The following is a 20,239-nucleotide window of genomic DNA, read 5'->3' on the forward strand; positions in this document are numbered from 1 at the left end:
TTTGGAGCTGATCATGACTTTAATTTTCTTATAGCAGGAGGGTCTGCATCCATTTATTTGTGCTCTTCTCCCTGTCTACACCATTGAGACTGTCCTGTGCTGACAAAACTGACCCAACAAGGCTTTTCCCAGCCTGTGCTTGGTGACTGCTGCCTCTCTTGGAGGCTAAATCCAGGGGTTTTTGCCCAAAAACCTCACTCTCACTGCGGGTAGCTCTTTGCTTTCCATCTCTATGGCATGGCCCCACACAGCTCCCTGGCAGGGAGGTCTTTCCCAGATGCTTTTCCTTCCTCCCGGGTGAGTTTTTGGCTGGCTGGGCTGTTGTTGGATCCAGCGGCACAGGCCCTGTTCAGGTTTCCCTCCAAACTCCCTTATTTATGGCTTGGTGATGCTGGTGGGATGCTGCCAGGTCCATAACAGGCCAGCATTTACTCTGAGCAGATGCTCCATGGCTTCATCAGGCTTGCCCAAAAAATGCAAGGCAGGACCTGGACTGCAGGCTCCCTGCAAGCCTCACCCCAGTGCCTGGCAGGGTTGATGGTCATTAACCACACCAAGTGCTGGGTATTCCTTTGCTATTTAACCTAGGAATTGTTATTGGGGGCTGGATTTGGGGCAAAACTAGGAGGCTGCAGCCCACTGGTAGCAAACGTTTGGGAATACAGAGTGTTTCTGCTGCTGGCACAGTCAGGACTGAGCCAGCAGTGAGCTGGGGACATTGGTGTTGCATAAATAAGACATTAAAGTACTTCTCTGACTGTTTTTACCGTGTTTTCTCACCCAGATGGAATCAAAATGTAGTAATAGCACTCGCTTTCTGCTTGCATGACTCGTGTGAGGCCCTCGGTTTCCTGCAGCGCTGAGAGCGGCCGTGGCCGTTGTTTTCCCTGAGATCCGCCTGGAAATGGCGCAAACCCGCAGAGGGCGGTGGAGCCGAGAAAATCGCTGCCTGCACACTCCAGTGCTTGGCTGGCAGGAACCAGCGATGCTACCAGAGTCCTGGTTTGGTCTGGATGTGGCCCCACGTGTTTGAATTGTGGTGGAATACCTGCATTCCTAGGGAAAGAGAAGAACAGCGTGGGTGTAAGGCAAAGAGGAATAGAGTGGGGCTGGGGTGAGAGGGTGTTTTCCCAGCTGCACAGGAGCAAGGAAGGGAGCACAGGCGTCACATGGAGATGCTGTTAGAAGTGGTTTAACCATCCAAACAGGAAACACTTTGGCTTCTGGGACTTAGTTGCAGGGAGAGACCAGGCAGGTGATGGCTTAGGGACAGCCCCAGGGCAGGAAGGACTTCGAGGGTGACCATGAGCTGTGTTGTGGTAGGGGACACCGTGGTCAAGGCTGCCTGTGCTGGGTGCAGGTGGGGGAGTTTTCCTCCCTGGGAGGCTGTGGGCACAGGGAGAGCGGGCAGGAGGTGAATCATCCCGCTCTGTGCCAGCTCCTGGTGTGGGCTTGCCTGGTCCTGGGTGGTATTCGCTTTATTGTGCGCTCAGCTGTGCCCTGGAGGGCTGAGACCTGAGTTGTTTGCCGAGGGCTGAGCCCAGGCAGGGGGAAGAATGGGGAAAGCTCCAAGCAGGACCTTTTTGTTTTTCTTTTTTTTTAATGTTGGGTGGATTTTTTTTTTTTTTTTTGTCTGGAGGGTGTTGGAAGAGGAACAGTGCAGGAAAAGCAGGAGAAGCCAAAAGAGGGAGGTGCTGCTGTGCTGTGCTGGGTGAAAGCAGGCACCTAGAGCGTGCTGGAGCCTACAAACAGAGCTGGAAATGGGGGCTGTTCATAGGTTTTGTGGGGCCAAGACAGCTGGTGAGAGGCTGAACCCAACCATCTGAACTGCCCCTCTCCTTCCTCCTTTGTTCCCTCCAGGTAGGATCTGACCCCTGACACATCACAACAGTACTGAGGTCACCTAGTGGAATAACCAGATTTTAGGGCCAAAAGCTTCCCTGAACAAGCCATACCTTCCTGAAGGCAGGAGGAGGGGGAGTGGGAGGTGGGGAGCAGGTTTCTAAATCCCACCTTGCAGCTGGGACCTGCTCATTCTGATCACTGAGTCAAGAAGGCTGCATCTCCTCACTCACTCCCAGGACCTTGGCTTTGTGCTTTGTGCTTTTCCCACTTCAGGCTCTTCTCTTCACGAGCATCCCTTCAGGGGATACCCTACTCCTGTATTTCCTTAAGTTCACCAACAGCTACAGCAGTCCTCCTACACTCTGTGCTGTGGGGTTGTGTCTCTGCTGTGGCAGGTACAGGAGAGACTGGTGGGACTGGAAAAAGGGCTGGTGATGCTCTGAAACAGGAGATCAGCACTGTAGGCTCCAGCTGCCCACGGTGACACATCGGTTCCCAGGTGCTAACAGAGCTAGCAGGAAAAAGAGGAGGAAAAACAAAATGGAGAGGCGGCAAGAAGGGTGTGAATCCAGCTGGAACTCACTCAGGCTCCAAAATCTGCAGGATTTGTTGGCCAATCATCCTACGTAAGGTAGAAGGGAGACATATCTGCTTTTTCTTCTCAGGAAAAAATAAAAAGAAGGGAAAAACATGGCTGGGGAGAGACTTTGACTCTAGGAGGGCTTTAAGGCAGAGCTGGGAGCCTGGATTCTTTGCCTGGCCAGCACATTTTGGGAGCTTCAGCAGACAATATGGTGAAAATGCCATTTTTTTCCTTTCTAAACAGGCAAAAAGTGTTATATGCAAAGATCCTGGAGTTGGGAAGCTCTTCTGCAGCTGTGTTTACAGGCAGCTATTTCTGTAGAACACAGGCAGCCATGGATGTCAATTTGCTTTTGAGATGAATTTCCTTCCATGCACACGGTGGTAGCTAGAGAGGGGCTGTGCCAGGAGGTGGTCATGGAATGGCACCAACCCCCCAGAGCACACAGCTCTGCTTGCACCCTCCAAGTAAAAACAGCAAGTCTTTACCAGCTATGGAGGGAGAATTGTCTCCCCAGCAGGAGAGGTGTGCTGGGAACACAGCAGCTCTCTGGGATGATGGGAGATCCATTAGTACCTGGGCAAATCCCATACCATGAGAGAAGTTCCTCCTTTGATTCCCAGTTTTGGGGAGTGGAGGAGGATTTGGCCTTTCTTTTTGGTCCTCCTTATTCTCTCTTCAGTTTTCTTGGTGGGGAATTAGTTAATGTGGCAGGCTGAAGGCTGCTGAGGAAAACTGACTCAGAAAAAACAGCTACAGCCCCTCTAAATATTTGTTCCTGGGTTCAGATAGAAATATTCCCCAGTCAGGACTTCTTTACAGGCTGGCAGGGCTTGGTTGGGCTCTTTCCCCTCAAAAAGAAATCTCAGTGTTTCCTATTTCCCCCCATTTCTCACAGGCAGTGTGAGGTATGTATGAGCTCACCTCCTCCCAGGTATTTCCCTTACCCCATGCTGAACAAAGAGCACAGAAAGGGACACAGAGCAGCACATGATCACCTTCCCCTGCTGCACTAATGCCTGCTGGCACTGCAGGAGGTGGCTGTACCCTCCGGGTAGCATGTGAGTAAGTGATAAAGCATTCTAGTTGCAGGGCTGCTTTTAATGCAGACCTGTGTGGCAGCTCCCAGCTTTCCTTCTGAGAACACACCTCAGAGGAGGGAGGGCTTCTGGACTCACTGCAATCCTTGGGTGTCCTAAACCTGCCCTGCACAACCCCATTGTTAGATAACCCAGAGTCTGACTCCAAAGGGAAAACATACTCAAGACCCTTCTCCTATCTTTTGCCCACTGTGCTGAGTTCTGCTCCAGTGAACAACACCCAGTCCAGATTCTCCACCGTCAGATTTATATTTAATATTCAAAATTACCTCTCTGCGTATAAACAAGACCATTGCATAGACAGGGATGGATGTGACTTCTCAGGCAGGTTTTCTTTAGTGCACAAGAACCTCTTCTCTCAGCTTGTGGTTGTACCAGCTACTCTCCAGGTCCCTGAATACACCACCATGAGAGCTGTTCACTTCAGTAAAAGAAGCTTTTCACATTTAAGGGTTTATTTGTGATTGAATTAAAGCATTATCTTCCTCCTAAACTTGCAGCTGCTCAGAATTTGCAGCAGACGGGACACAAATAAGCTCTGGGAAGGTTTCCTAGAGCAGCACCCCAGGCTGGTGGCTGGGGCAGCAATACCTGTGGGCACAGTGAAGGCGCTGGGAGCATCTCCCTGAGACGTGCGGCGCGGCAGGAACGTTGGAAGGTGCCAGCGGGTTGGAATGAGCCCTCGGCAGCCAGTGGCAAGGCAGGACAAGTCAGGACAATCTGGCAGCTGCTGGAATCTGTTCTGAGGTGCTTTTTATCTCCCTGAGATGGTACAAACCACCTTGGCCGCTGCCAAGCTCAGGTGGTGGCCGTGAGGAGGGTTCTGCAGGTTAGGTGTGAAATGGTGAATGTGGTGGTGGTGGTGTGGCTACCCTGGGAGGGCGATGGCTTGGTGTGACCGTGGGGTCAGGTGGACACGTCTCCCCACAAGGGCAGGTCTGGAGGGACCCCCATTGCCACAGGTGGGCTGCCTTGGGGGTCCCCGGGTCCCTCACAGCCACCCTGTCACCCTCGGAACTCTCTGCCCTCATGAGGGGGCCGCTGTCTGGCCCCTGTCAGCTGCCCCAGGAGCTGGGAATTGGGCCTGGGAGCTGTAGGGCTGGTAAGGGAGTTGGGGGTGAGGTTTTTTAGGTAAGTCCCTTCCTCGGGCCCGCGGTAGGGTGGATACTGTGGGAGCCCTCAGAGCCAAGGGGGTCCCGGGGGTCCCAGGCTTCCATGTTGCATTCAGGGCTGCTGGTCCTCACGACGCCTCGGGGGGGCTGCGGTGCTGCCCCTTCCAGCCCCTCCAAACGCCAGGAATAAGGGCTGGGGGTGAGTTTTGGGGCAGGGGAAGCCCTCAATGGGGTGGCTGCTGAAGGAACCCAGAGGGCCCCTGACAGCTTCGGGCCAACCCCTCACCCTCAAGCACTGCCGAAGTCTCTTCGAGCCGAGCCGAGTGTGCCCGAAGCTGTGCCCGCGCCGATCCCGAGGGATTCCGAAAATCGCCGAGAAGCTCCGAAGAGCTACGAGCGGGGCGGGATTCCCTCTTCCGAGCCCCTCCGAAGCTTCCCGACCTGTCTCACACCCTCGTCTTCCGGAAATAGCCGAAGTTTACCGAGCGCGGGGGTCACGGGAGGTGCTGGGCCGAGAGGGGAGGGAGGGGGTGCAGGGCAAGGCGCTTGCGCGCGCGAAAGCCTCTCCGGAAGAACCCGAGGTTTGCCGAGCGGCGGTAGCTGACGAGCGATTCCGGAAAGAGCCGAAGAGTGCCGATCAGAGGTGGGCCGAGCGACTCCGGAAAGAGCCGAAGGTCGCCGATCGGCTCTGGGCCGAGCGGCTCCGGAGCGGCCCGAAGGCGCCCGAGCGCCCGCCCGGCCGGACAGCTGGAGGCGGCCGCAGCGCCATGTTTGATGCTCCGCTACTCCAGTGAGGAAAATCCGCCGGCATCGCCCCCGAGCCGCCGCCGCGAACGGCTCCGCTGCCCCCGGCGAGGGCGACCGCGACCCCCCGCCGCCGCCGGCTCATGAGCAGCGCGGCCTGAGCCGCCCCCCCTTCCCTCCCTCCCTCCCCTCCCTCCCTCCCTCCCCGCCGGCCCCTCTCCCGAGCCCTCCGGGAGGCGCGTTGTCACGGAGACCGGCGCCGGTGCCGGCCCGCCGCGCTGCCCCGGCTCTCCCCCGGCCCGCTCCGCGGCTCCCCCCGGCCCCGCTCCCCGCCGCGGGGTGGTGGCTGCGCTTGGCCATGAGTTTACCGCAGAAGGCGGCTTTGAAACCCGGCGCGGCGGCGGCGGCGGGGACCGGCCCCGGGAGCGGGGCGGCGGCGGGGCCGCCTCCCCCCCCGGCTCCCCCTCACCCGGCGCCGGCGCCTCACCCCAACATCAGGGCCTTGCCGCCACAGCCGCCCCAACAGTATCCTTTGCCCCGGGGGCTCGGGGGTGACACCCCCTCCCCACAGCGAGCGGAGCCGGGGGGGTGAGGGCTGCGGGGAGCCCCCAGGCCTGGGGGCGGTGGGGGGTGAGGGGTCGCGGGGCCCCCCAGCCCGGGGGAGGGTTGCGGGTCGCGGGGCCCCCCAGAGCCGGGGGGGTGTGTGAGGTGGGGGTTGTTGAGGGGTTCCCGGCTCTTTTTTGTGTGGCTGTTTGTGTGTGGGGCCCCCTGCGAAGGGGGGCTGCACCTGCTGGGATGGCGCCGCGGAAGGGGGGCCGTGTACCTCCCCAGTGGGCTGGTTTGGAGGGTCAGCCCTTTCCAGGGGGTCCCTTTTCCCCCTCCCCCAAACCAGCGGTGACCCCAAGGGTAAACTTTTAATTATAAATGGTTCTTCAGTTTTGCTTCTGGTCCTGCCCAGGTAAGTGCTTTGGTTTTGTTGGTTTTCCAGGCGAATTTAAACCCAGGGTTTTTTTTTTTATTATTATTTACAGCTGGGGACGATTTTCATGTGATTTATTTTATTTTATTTCATTTTTCCTACTTGGCTGGTGGGAATAAATCTCAGGTGGAACGTTTCACTGAGCAGCTTTCCCTGCCAGGCCACACGTGATGGGGAGGAGGAGGAGGAGGCTCCCACTCCCCAAAATCCCCCCACCAAAGCGGCCGCTGCTACAAAGAGAGGCCGGCGGGGGCTGCGAGTGTTTTTTAAAGGTCTTGGGTTCTGTGCTGCGAGTAGGCCCCGAGTCAGGAGGGAAATACTGCAGGGATCAGCAGGAAAGTGCCTGCCGGCCTGAGGTTTTGTTTGCAGCGTCCGACAGCATCCCGTGGCAAACTGGCTGTTCTCTCCCCCGGCCTCTCTGGAGTTTTGGGGGGGAGTGTGACGTGAAAAACACACTTTGTGAAATATCTCCGTGCTGTGTTATCGGGGAATGGTGCAGGGACGGTCGGGAGTGTGTTTTGCTATTAATGTTTGGCGGTGTGTTGGATTTTAAGGTGGAAGCGCAGGGTGGTTTTCTGTGCTCTCAGAACTGTGTTCCCTGTGTATGAGCATTTTCCTCCTCTCACTTTCATTTTGGAAGTGGGAAAACCCAGCCCTTTTATAATCAGTTTAGGTCCATTGTTTTCTTGAACTTCCGGCAAGAATCACCCCTGCCATGACAACAAATTCGTTGCTTAAATCATGAGACTGTTGACGTTACGGATTTGTTTCGGTCAAGTGAAAACCCCTGGACGTTCTCTTTGCTGGCTGATTTTTGCCTGATTTGTGGCATTCCGTAATTCCAACCGGTGCTTTAGGAATTAAAAAAAGTGGGAAGGTGCTGTCAGTAGAGTCAGCGGGGTGGTGGTAAGTAAAACTGTTGCTCGGGGAGAATTTGCTTCGGTTTTGAGGGATGTTCCAAGAGTTGGAGTGGGAATGCCGTGCACGGGCTGGTTTTGCTGGGAAGGGGCTTTTTTCCCGGGAAGGTGGCACTTGGATGCCCTGACAGCTGAAGGCTGCGGTTTCCCTGGGCTGTCCGAAGCATTTTATTCCCGGGTGTTGCTGGGGGGAGCCTGCTGGCTCCAACGCGGGGCTGTGCTGCTGTGGCTCTTGCTTTTGGTGAGTGTTGCATGGAGCACATGAGGGATGAAGTTTGGGTTTATTCTGAGCACAGCCTAAAAACAAAAGGGCTTGGAAAGGCTGGAGAAGCTCCTGGGGGAGCTGGGGCTGCTGTGGCAGTGTGTCCTGTCCTGGGGACCCAACTGGACACCGTGAGCAGCAGGGACAGAGGGAGGGAGAAGCGTTAGATGGAAACGAAAAGTTGGTGGTATGAAAGTAGAGAGGTTAAAATGACACAGTTTCATTTTTATTTCTAGACATGCCTGTTTTGAAAACATTGTGTTTGACCGATATATCTCCTTAACTCCTGAACTACTGATCTGTGCTTGCAATATATTCAAACACTTTAATTTTGATGCTTATTCGGGTGTCCTGGTGAAGCTTATTCAGGTGCCCTGGCTGGTTTTATCCTCCACCAAAACCTGTGTTTGATTATAAACAAAAGCTGTTACCTCTCAGTGCTGCTCTGAGCGAGGCTCGGGAGGAGAGTTCATCCCTGATTTACTGGAGTGCAGGGGGTCATCTGAGTTCAGCCTTATTTTTAGCCCTCTTTGGTTTCTTTTTTTTCTCTGTGTTTTGATACAACTGTTGAGCCACTGTTACTTCAGAGCAGATAAAAGAGTTGCAGGTTTCTCTGACTTGGGCTTTTTAAACCAAAGCAGTTTCTTACTGGTGAACTTTGTAACTTTGGAAATACCTGTGGTTTCAGACTTAATGTATCTTGAAATTAAACAATATCTGTGTAATTGGAAAAAAATAAAAATTGTGTGAGAGAGAAGTGTTCAGCATTTGCAGGTAACAAGGCATGAGGGAGGGAAAATTAAAATACGGGGGGAAGGAAGAATTTTTTTAGAAAATAATATTTTCTGAGAGAAAGAGAAGCTGGAAAGTGATGGACATGAAGAGCAGAAATGTCTGGATGTGAGATTCATTCTGTTTCCTGCTAAATAGGAAGTTATTGGAGCTGCTGTAAGACAAGACAGACTTGTGAGGAATTTCCTTAACACAATGGCTTTAAGAAGTTACATTTCCTGTGTAAAAATAAGTTGGGATAATTCTGTGGCTCTGGTGGTGGTGAGTACTCAGCCAAACCTGATTTCAGGCAGAAATTGTGCTCAGAGGTTGTCAGTATGGATAAATCCTTCACTTGGAGTCTGACCCTTATTTGGGTGAAGTGACACACAGAAGGGATATTATAAAAAGTAAATCCCAATCTGCCCTCCTTGGCTTTGACTGCCAGACTGCCTCTGCAGGAGAAGTTCCACTGAAGTCTGGAGTGAGACTTCTTCCATAAAAAGGTGCAGTAACAAAGGTGCTGCAAGGGCACTGTGGGCCTTTGTGGTTTTACCTCAATGGTACTTCTGACACATGTCACACTCCACAGCTGGAGTGGGAATTCTTTACTCTCCCACTTAGGAGTGAAGTATTTTTTTGTGTGTCTTACATTAAGCTGTTCTTTCAAAAGTCCCTGTGCTGTGAATAAATTTTGTGGATCAATATAATCAGGTCACCAGTTTCTTCCCAGCCTAGACATGGAGAAACATTGGCTTGTAAGGGACAGCCGGGTTGATGGATGGCACCTGGCGTGACATCTCCAGCTGCTGGTTAACGTGACACTGCTCAGTCAGAGCCAAATCAGAGCTGTCTGCAGCTCAGGGCTGGTGTCAGTAGGGTTTTGTTTTCTTTTCCCAACTTCCTCACGTTTGAAGGGAGTTCCTGGTTGGTGATGTGCAGGCACCAGTAAACTTGACTTTAATCTGTCCCTGTGGCTGCTTCCGTATTGGATTGGGCATCTCTGAAAAATTGGGTGTTCCTCAGGCTATTGCAGGTTGTGGCAGGCTCAGGGTGGGTGTCAACACACTGTTACTAATTTTTTTTTTTTCTCTTCTTCCTCCTTGTTAATTCCTTTTCTGAGAAGCAGAGAGGAAGGATTGGTGTTTGGGGGACTGACCTCTGTGAATTCCATCCTTGCTGTGCAAGGAAATGTGTGTTTTGTTAACATTGCCTCAGTAATTTAGTTTTAGTTTTTCCTGCATTGTTCAGCTAACTGTGCTGTAGTCCCTTTCAGGAGGTGCTGTGCTGGTTCCTGCTGTCTTGGGTGGCATCTTCTGGATGCAAGCAGCTTCCCCAAAGCCCAGGAGGACAGCAAGAAATACAGTATGGCATTGAGGAATGTCTGAGGCTGTGTGGGGGTGAGTTCCTGGCAGTGCTTGCCCAGTGTTGGGATGCCAGGCCTGCCTTGGAGATCTGGTTAAATCAAGATTCTTGAGGAGGACTGGGTGCATGGGGTTCTCTGTTGTCTCTCCATGAGCCAAGAGCTGAGCTGGAGGAGAAAGTGCCCAATAATTTTGCCCAGGAGAGAATCTGCAGCGGGGTCTCTGGGTTGCTGTGATCTCCTCTGGAAGTTTGCAGCCAATGCCATCCTCCCTCCTTTACTTCCATTTTGAGTGGTGTTTTCCCAGAGAACCCGAGGGAGCAGCTCTGTGCTCTCTGGAGTTTGTCTGTTGGTGAGTTTGGAGTTGAGGACAAGGGATTTGGGCACAAAAGTCAACTTGAAGAGCGTGGTGGTGGCTCTGGTGTGAAGCACTCCCTGTGCAGCTTTGACACCAGCCAGAGCACAGCTGGAAACCTCTGCCAGATGCCAGAGGAGGGGAGGAAAGTGTTGGGAGCATTACAGTCCCCACAGGGAGGGAGAGGTGAGAGGGGGAAGGAGGGACCAGGCTGAGATCACAGGTGTCCCTTGCTCTCTGTGTCTGAGTTGAGGAGGGAATGTTCTGAGAACTCGGATGAAGGGAAGGGGGCAGAGGTGTTGCCTGGGAAGTGTTTCTGTTTAGAAACGTTGAAGCTGTGGAGATCAAACATCAGAAGAGCTTGGAGAAGAGACTTTCCCTGCTGCTCTGTGGTGGTGGCTCCTCTGCAGGGCAGGAACGAGCACGGATTGGGGAGCGTGTTGCCAAAAAACAAAGTGCCTTAAGCCCTCTCTGCCATCTCCCCTGTTGATGTTCCCCAGCCTTGGCACATCTTAGTGTTCTTTCAAGCAGCAATAGCTTTAATTTATTTAATGACAAAAGCTAATCATGTTGAAGCACAGATATGTCACTTTACCAGCTTTGTAAGATTTTTGTGGTGAAATCTCTTGGAGAAAATCATTCTAAAAATGTGATTTCAAGTGGCTTATTCTCACATTCAAGGACATGATTGTGTATGTTCTCTGGCAGAAGTCTCTGGGAGAGGGTTACTTTATCCTTTTAAATATATGTGTATTTACTGAGCAGCTCTGATTTGGGAGCAGAGTTTGTGTAAGAAGTTGTTGAGACAGTAACAGGAGACTCAGAACAAATAACTTTCCTTTTAGATGTTGGGACCTAGTAGGATTTTTATCTGGTTTTTATTATTTTATCTGTGATGGATTTTATCCATCATTTTCAGGCTGAAAGGCTTTTCTGTTAGCAAACATTGGGATGTGTTGAGCTGGTGCATTTGTTCCACTTTTGTTTAGTAGTAGGAGTTAGCAGTGAAGATCTCCCTTTAGAAGGCAGGGGTAACCTATATTTTCTTTTTCCCCTAATCCAGCAATTTCAGGGCTAGTCAACTGTCAACTTTAGTTGTGTGTAAGTCCACTAATATGATTAGAGTTGCTGGAATTTTTACTCTGGGGAATTACAGATGGGGTAGCAGTGTTTTACAGGCATTGCTTTGGTAGGAAACTTTATCTGTGACTTGAATGTGGTTGCTGGCAATTGCAAAAGCTTTTCTGGAATGAATGGGGAAGAGAAAACTGGTGTTTGTTCCAAGGCATGAACATGTGGGGGGAGGAGTCGTGTGCCCTGTGGTCTGGAGGAACCAGGGGAAACTAATTTTTCTTCTTGTTTTTTAAGGGAATACAGTTGATGAGACTCTCAGGGTGCTGTGTTTTACACTTGCTGCAATTTCAAGCACTCTCTGTACAACTTTCCTTCCCAAACCCTGGACTCCGTTTTGTCTCCCAAACAGGAGCTGATGATGTGGAACAGCTGGAAGAAGAAAGTAGAATGTGTTCTTAAAAAAGAAAAGGATCAAAGGGAGGAGAGCAAAATCAGCTTTTAGGCTAGTGCAATTTTCTGGTGCACGTTATTCCTCTGGTTTATTCTTTACCTTTGGAAGGTGTCCCAGGGCGCACTCCCTCTTTTTGGAATAGGTGATGGCACGCTGTTGCTGATGGGACTTGAGTCAAATTGCTGCTGGGCATGTAACTAGGTTAATGGGACAGCATGATTATTTTTTTTTCTTTCCTGAAAGGAAAATTACACGCTCTGTATTTGGATTGTACCTGAGGAGTTGTTTTTACCTTTGTTTGCTGTGTAGTTGAGGTGGAGAGAAAAGGACAAGTTTCCCCACACCGAGATTGTATCAGGTTTAAATCAATTCTGCCACCAAAAATAAGATGGTTTAGTTGTTGGTTGTAACAACTTGGTGTTTCCTTTATCTACATGAGAGTTGAAATCTTTCTAGAGCTTTAGATAGGCTTGAAAAAAAAAAGCCAAATGGCTTCCAGAATGTGTGAGTTGGAAATAAAACTGATCCTGTCCTCGACCGATCCTGGTAGCGCTCTCTGAGTCTCTTGGAGTGTTGAATGGGTTTGGACTTGTCGAGGTGCACAAGCAGCTGCTCCTTTCCAAGTGCTTGAGCTCAGCAGGAATGAGGCTCCCATGCTCTGGAGTAAGAGTATCTGCACAGGAATAGCTGGAAAAGTTGGAAGCACAAAGACCATCCCTGCTTCTAGCAGGGGAGGGGACTGAATGTGGTGGGAACAGAAATTTCCCTGCCAGCCTTGGAGTTTGCTCTTGTTGCTGTGAAAACACTAAGCAAGGAGGAATTGATGCAGTTAAAGGTCTTAAATAACACGGATTTTCCTAAGTTTGGAAAGCTTTTGGAAGGTGGAAACTCATGAATGTTGCAGGGCTGCTCTGTTTGGGGTTGTCAGATGATGACTGTGTGTTTGCTTTGATTTACACGTGAGGGTGACTGTGAGTTACTGAGTTAGAGCAGTCAGAGGAGTCTGATTGCAGTGTCTGTGGCACTGGTGATGGGTGAAAATCCATTTGAGCTGGTTCTATGGCTTTGCTAATGGTGGTCTGAAAACTGATTTCCCTCTTTTATGTGTTATTAATAAGTCATAGAAGTTACTGTGCCTTGAAACTGGCTTTTCCTGGGCTTATTTTGTTCTCTTGCCAAAAGGCAAAAATGAGAGAAGTCTTTGGTCTTTCAGACCAAGCAGGAGGCTCTTTCTATGTGCATCAAAGGGAAAGACTTTTTTAGTGATGCTACTTTCAGCTTTGTTTTTTTTTAGTCAACTCTGTTCTTGGGAAGGCTCCTAAGCATCCTGAGGAAAGGACCTTTTAAAAAACACCCAGTGCATTTCTACTGAGTGGTGAGACCCAGCCCTTCTGTCCTGGAGCTGCCATGAGATCTTCCACACAACTGTCAGGTCTGATGTGAAATTCAGACTGAAATCTGGCCTGAAGACTTCCTGGGAGTCTTGAATTCCTGTTTGGGGTGATGTACAGGCTCCATACTGGACACTGGCTTTTGCAATGTGCAGCTGAATCACTGGGCTGACTCAATGTTTTATGTTGGAAAGGGAACTCAGCAGGGATGTTGAAGTTGAGGGTGAGCAACCTATACCAGTTGTTTGGGGGGAATTCAAGAACTGAAACCAAAGAAACATTTAAAGCCTGCTTATTGTGACTTTTAATGTGAAATTCAAGGTGCACCTTGAACCCTGGAGTGTGCTGGGAAGGGGATTTCAGCAGCTTTAGTGTGGCAAGGCTCATTTGGAAGGTGCTTTTGGATGTAGTATTTCTTGAGCTGGTGAGGCATCTTGAGTTCTACTTGCTCTGTAGAATGTGAAACCAGCTTCAATTTGCTTTCTCAGTAGTGCTCACACAGTTATAAATACCTGTCACTGGACAGTCTTTCTCCAAATATTCAGTGTTTCTGGGCTCTGTGTTTTGTATTTTAGAGTTGTGAATGCAAATAATTCAGCTGTCAACCTGTCCAGCTTGAGTTTTATGGTTTCCTTCAGTGTTGTGTTTTAAAGTCGATTTCAAAGTGCCTTTGTGTCTGTCTCTTCAAAAAGAAAAAAAGACCTAATTTTTGCTGATATGCAAATATCACAAAGCCTAAGTTTCAATGAGTTTAAGCTATTTGCCTTAATTCCATTGATTACCTTTCCAAAAGACTTTTTCAATTTTGAAAAAGTTCATCTGCCCAGATAAACTCCTCTATATTTTGTTATTTGGTTGTGAGGTCGTGCACCACGTTGAACTTGAAATGATTTCCCATTTTGCCCCAGATACCCCATCTCATGGCAGTGGCACCTGGCATCACCAGCAGTCACTGAAACAATTGGCCCTTGGCACAGCCCCCTCCCTGCCTTGCTGCAGCCAGAGCACACTTCATCCTCTCAGGCTGATGCTAGGAGCATGAAATAAATGAATGAATTGTACTGTCACCAAATTCCCATCCTGGCAGCTGAAGAACATGAGAGTTTTATAGCCAGGACCCCTGTCCAGAATGTCAGGAGTGGGAAGAGTCAGCAAAAAGCTTTCTGGTGAAATGTGTGAGCCTTCCAGAGAGTTATGGTGGGGAGTGCTGTAAAAGCTTGAATTACCAGACATCTGATGCTCCAGGATGAGTATTAATCAACCTGGGAAGGGCATGGAGAAAGGAGCTGGAGCACAGCAATAAAACAAGAGAGCAGGACAGACACAGAGAGTGGGGAGAGCTGGGTCTCTGTTGTCGGGTCAGCTCTGTCTTGTTGTTTGAAAGGAGTTTTTAGGGGAAGAATGCAGCCAGGCTTGGAAGTGTTGAAAGCAGGGATAACTCTTGGTCTCCATCAGGGGTTTGAGGTCTCACTAGTTGAGCTAAAACTCCTAAAGGTCACTGCTGCTTTGGAAGCTCTTGGAAAAGGCTGCTGAACTTCCACTACTGGGAGGAGAGTTGCAAATAATCCCTCAAAGGAGGAGAATTCACTCCTCAGGCTTGGATTGCTTTTTCTTGTGGTCCAGCTCCATCCTTGCTTTTATGATGTTGTGCTTAAGATGGTGTTTGTGCTTAGGAGTGGGAGACAAAAGATCTGCATCATTCACAGTGGGTCTGAAATGTCTCAGGATTGTGGGGGAAAAGGAGGAAGATGAAGTGTGTTCCAACCAGTTTGGGGAGCCAGATTGCACTGCAGCCCCTGATAATGTCAGAGGTGCTAGGGATATCCAAAATGTTTGATTTGATCCATTCCTGTTCTGCAGTGTTCCAAAACATCAGCATTTAAGGGAAAAATACTTCTGTTATTCTTCCCATCCACAGTGTTGATCTTAACTATGGTTCATTTGAAAAAAGGCTGCTAAAATAGCACTGGTCACCAGCACAGTCCTCAGAGCTTCCCTGTCTGTGCTTAAGGTGGTGATGGCACTTGTGGCCATGGTGCTGGTGAAATCCAAGTGTCTGGGCAGTGTTTGTAGGTGGAAGGCTCAGTCTGAAAGCCCTGCTGTGGCTGTGGAGGGATTGCAGTCTGAAATCAGCACAGCCTGGGTTGATGATGCTCCTCAGAAAAGGAGCTGTGGTGCCTGTGCTGGTGCAGACAGGCCCCAGCAACCAGGCAGGGACAGGTGCTGCAGTTTCCTTTTCTTTCCCATGTGGGATGGTGCATCAGGTACATCTTCACTGACTGCTGCCTGTGCCTTGGTTCCACTGTGTGGCATCACATCAGAGAGTCCTGCAGCAGCTGCAGCCTTCCCTCTGTGTTCTGTCCCTGTTTGTGGCCTGAATCTGTAGAATCCCAGAATGGTTTGGGTTGGGAGGGACCCTGAAGCTCATCCTGTTCCACCCCCTGCCACGGGCAGGGACAGCTTTCACTAGACCAGGTTGCTCCAAGCCCCTTCTGACCTGGCCTTGGATCCAACAGGCTGAGCCAATGGAAGTAAACCAGGATTTCTTTTAATGGGGGATGCTCAGAGACTAATTTACTGCTCATCTTCAGACCCTGGTGGGTGAATGTATCATTGCTGTTACTCTTTCTTGGATTCCCCTGCACAGGTGTGTGTGAAGTGTGCCCCTGAGGTTCCCTTGGAGGGGAAATTAGAGGTGCAGAGGATTGAACTGAGGAGACTCAGGGCTTTCATCCTACCAACAGCCCTCTGTGAATTTGGTTTTTGTGCAGCTGTGTAAGATGCTCTACCCTCCCTGGATTTCATTTTGTATGACACAGAATTCTAGTTCAGGGGAAATCATAAGCTCCACATGTGGCAAGAAGGGACTTAGGATTTCGTTTCATGTTGATAAACTGCTGAAATAAAGATTATGGGCCAAAATCCACGAGGAGTTACAGCACTGGGAATGGAAATGAGCATCAGCATTCTGGAGAATCATCCTTCCAGAATTCCTTGCTCAGCTGATGGGAGACCATCACTCTGGGTGACAACACTGCTGTCACCACAACAGGGTGACCAGCAGAGCATTGCATTTCCCCGTGAGGTCACTGTGTGAAGCATTGGAGACACCACAGGAAACACAGCTGAGTGAATGAGACAGTAAAATACCAGCTGTTTGATATTCCTGCTTATCATACAGATGGAGAGCCTGGCTCAGGAATAGATGGATGCTGCTGCAGGGTCCCCAGCCCCCAGGACACAAGCAGGGCCTGTCCCTGTGGAGCAGAGACAGGTGGGGGGTAAAGCCTGGCAAGCTGGAGTGGTTTATTTGTGATTTTAGGGCACAGAGTTTGAGGCGAGTGGACAGGGGCAGTTCTGTGTTAATGCATGCACAAGAAGTGAAAAGTCAGCTGGTTTTTAGTGCTTCACAGCAATTCAGACTCCAGGTGAAAATTGCCATGAATGAGCACTGCAGTGCTCATGTCTGGGTGGGAACTTTCTTTTCTGGTGGTGTAACACTGTGCCCCAGCTGCAGGAATGCTGGCACTGAAGGGAAGCCAGAGCTGGGAGGCTGTACCCTGTGAGTTCACCATGAGGGAGGGTAGGCTGTCATATCCACACAGTCTATTCCAGGCTGTAAGCTGAATAAGGGCTGGATAAAAGCTTGTGAACCTTTCTCTGCAATAAAAGGGATCCTCTTCCTCCTGCTCTGCCTTCCTCTGCTTGTGCCTTTTCAGTTATGTCACCTGTCTGCCTTGGCTCTTGTGCTTTTAATGCTCTTACCTGGTTATGTGTGCACAGGGCAAACTTGGTATAGAAAGAACTCCATGTGTGTGTGTTAAGTAACTGCTCTGAAGGAAGCAGGCCCCAGACAGTCCCAATTTTCTCTTCCTGGTGGGGCTGTTGGGACTGGGGTGTTTCCTGGTGGGTGTCCCCTGCCTCAGTGGCAGTGGCTCTGTGCTTCCCAGCCCAGACCCAGAGTGTGGTTATCAGGTTGCCTCCCTCTCCCTGAGCTGCTATCAGGCCAGAAACTGCTGTTTCAGCTGCTAGTCAGGGGACAGCTACACTGAATTTAGGGACTTTTGTTTTCGTTGGATTGTGATTCAGTTTGTGTGAGATAGTGCCTGGTTTGGCTGTTTGATGTGAATTTCTTTAAGCTCAATGATTGAAATTCAGGAGTATTTGAAAATAGCTGTTGTATCTGCAGTTGCATTTCAGAATGGGAAAGGAGGAAGATGGGTGTGCCTTCAGCTGTGTTGTCTGCTCTGTGGCATTTTATTAAAAAACCTCTTTTTTTCTGCCAGACTAGATGTGCACAAGCATCTGACAGAGCCAAAAGTGCAGAGAACAGCTGAAGAACCATTCCTGTTCCTTTTGGAATAGAGCAAAAGCCAAAGTTACTCCAGAATGGAGTGGGCTGGTGTGTGTGTCTGGCCAGACAGGAGATCAGAGCCTTCTCCTCCCTGGCTGTCTCCTCCCAGTCACTCCTTGTCATCTCCATCAAGGCAGCTTGCTCACAGCCTTGCTTTGGATATTTTTACAGCATCTACCAGGAGGTTTGCTCAGTCTTAGCCTTGTTTAGCTACTGTTCAGTGTCAGACTACTACTGTTGTTTTTTTTTTTCTGCTTGAAAATTCAAGAAAAGAAATTATCATCACAAGTTGTGGCTCTGACATTGCCTCATGTCAGGTCTGCCTCTGTCTCCCCTGGCCCTTCCTTGGCCCTGACTGGGAATTTGGTGTGTGTGAGGTTTTTCTTTGAATGCATGTCTCCTGTAAGAGATTCCTGCTTTTCCCCCATTTCTTAACAATGTGGTTTCTTCATTCTGAAGGCTCCTTCTCATTCTCTGGGAGTGATGATTCTCACCACCATCTGGGATGAGGATCTTCTGTTTTCCCCAGGGATGGTTCTAATTAGTTTGGTTGGTGCCTTTGCTTGAAAAAGTGACCCAGGAATTTTTCCTAGTACATCTCTTTTTCTCCCAACCCTTCTGCAATGCCCAGAGCAGCTGGGGCTGCCCCTGGATCCCTGGCAGTGTCCAAGGCCAGGTTGGATGGGGCTTGGAGCAGCCTGGGATCATGGAAGGTGTCCCTGCCCATGGCAGGGGTTGCAATGAGCTTTAGGGTTGCTTCCCACTCAAACCATTCTGGGATTCCCTGATTCTGTTCACTTCCATATTTAACTGTTTCAAGCAAGGATCATTTTACTGTCGCAGGTCGGGGAGGACTTTGGAGCTGCCAGGCCAGGGTGGGTGTGGTTGGCTTTGTGGGGAGTGTTATCAGCTGGGGCAGAAATGCCTTCCTGAGCAGCTGGAGGGGGTTTTGGCAGCCCCTTTGCATTGCATGGTGTCCAGAGGGAGGTTTGCAGTGTGCAGAGGTGCCTCCATGCGTGCTTAGGGGTCTGGCAGCTGGCATAGCATTTCCCTGCTGAGCTGTTCCATACATAAAGATGGTTTTTAACACTTACCAAATGCTTGGAAGCCAAAGGCTGCTCTAGGAGAACTTCATCAAGGAAAGCAGTGTAAAGATACCTCTCTGTTAGGTAGTGGATTTATTTTCCCTTCTGTTGTCGTTAATCACAAATATAAATGCAGTTAAAAGTATCTAAAGTACTTATTTTTTACTGCACCATGCTGTGAAATGCCTTGTTCAGAATGCTTTCTTTCCTCTGAGTTTGGATCCTTTTTAAATGCTGAAGGGCATTTTTGAGACTTTGTTTTAACTTCATTTTACATGGTGTTTATATGAAACAGACAAAAAAACCCCCAGTGCTTTGCCAAATATTTTTGGAAAGAACAAGCTTTGTGGATAATCATTTTCATGTTCTACCTGCTCCTTGGTGTGTTCAGATGGTAGAAGAATCTTCTCTCCCCTGAAAAAGGCTTTGAGAGATTAACCTTAAGGTAGTCACTTGAGGCAAGTTGATTAAGAAATATACTGAACATTAGATTTAATCAAGATTGAGTAATGGAGTTAGAATTGACTGTAGCTCCTGGAATGCAATTATTTTTAGGTGGGGATGGGGATGTGCTGCTCCCCAGGTTTTCCATCCCATGGCTCTGAAGGCAGACTGATCCAAAGGATGTTGGACAGAGAGGATCTGCTCCACCTTGGTACTGGCAGCTTCATCCCATTAACACATCCCATAATAAATGTGTGGTGACAAAGCTTGGCAAATCAGAGCAAGGGGATTCCACTGCAGCACTGAGTCTTGTCACCCAAAATACACCTCAGATATATCAGTAAAAACACTGAGCTGCTGTTGATGGAGGGACTTTACCTCCTTTTGTATTTGGCTTCCTCCCAAGGGGCAGTGGAGGCACAGCTCCAGTCTCTTCTCTGTGAGCAGGGACAGGAGCCAGGGAGGGCTGGAGCTGGGCCAGGGGGGTTTGGGTTGGAGATCAGGAAAGGCTCTTCCCCAGAGGGTGCTGGGCACTGCCCAGGCTCCCCAGGGAATGCTCCCAGCCCTGGGGCTGCCAGAGCTCCAGGAGGGCTTGGACAGGCTGGGATTGTTGGGGTGTCTGTGCAGGGCCAGGGGGTCCCTTCCAGCTCTGGGTGTTCCATGGTTCTCAGAAACATTTGGTGAGGTACTGAACCTCACCTTTTGATCACTTAGTTCAGGCTCTGCCCTTGTTGCCACTGGTGTCATAGTGTGAGGTCCTGAACCTTTTGCCTGTGTTGGTTTTTTCAGTGGGTGCCACAAGGGTCTTGTCCAGCTCGAGGCCTTGGCCCTCTGTGGTGCCCTGCAGAGCCTCCTTTGTCATCTTGCAGGGTGCTGTAACTGAGCTTCGACTGGGTGTTTTATTTTCTCTTGCTTAAAGGTGAGAACAAAGCTGTTTCTTTGCTGTAACTTTCTATCTTCAGCTCAGGAAAGCAGGAAGTTTATCTGGATTAAATGAGACAGTGATAGGCTGGGAGAGGTGGAAACATAACCCTGGGGGGTGACATCCCTGCCCCTGGCAGGGGCTTGGGACTGGATGGTCTTTAAGGTCCCTCCCAACCCAAACCAGTCTGTGGTTCTGTGAAACTGCTGAAGCTGTTTGCTGTTTGTTGCTGTTCCAGAGGAGCCAGCTTGCAGAAGGATTGAGTGGAAGAAAGTGGGGTCACTTGCATGAGAGGTGAATGAATCAGGATTATTTTAAAGGAGCTTCCTCACTTTCTTGACATGTCTTGACTCCAGAGAGAATCAGAGCAGCTGTCTTGCTAAATTTGTCTTAGATACAAGGGAATTGTGACACAATAGTCTTTGCAGGGCCTGAAAAGTAAAGATCAGCTGCAGGTGTTGCATGATATTGTCATTTTGGTTGTGTC

General features: G+C 49.9%; 1 protein-coding gene across 4 annotated transcripts in view; it reads left to right on the forward strand.

Annotated features, from left to right (window-relative positions):
- Nucleotides 1–5,643: 5,643 nt before the first annotated feature.
- EIF4G3 (eukaryotic translation initiation factor 4 gamma 3) overlaps nucleotides 5,644–20,239 on the forward strand; it is a 150,960-nt gene continuing 136,364 nt past the window's right edge. For all 4 annotated transcript variants that reach the window (XM_036396108.2, XM_036396109.2, XM_036396111.2 and 1 more), the window contains exon 1: nucleotides 5,644–5,909. In XM_036396108.2, the coding sequence (XP_036252001.1) occupies nucleotides 5,743–5,909 (167 nt within the window). In that variant the 5' untranslated portion in view covers nucleotides 5,644–5,742. The remainder of the gene's footprint in view (nucleotides 5,910–20,239) is intronic.

This window comes from Molothrus ater, chromosome 23, assembly GCF_012460135.2.
Source record: "Molothrus ater isolate BHLD 08-10-18 breed brown headed cowbird chromosome 23, BPBGC_Mater_1.1, whole genome shotgun sequence".
Taxonomy (NCBI): domain Eukaryota; kingdom Metazoa; phylum Chordata; class Aves; order Passeriformes; family Icteridae; genus Molothrus; species Molothrus ater.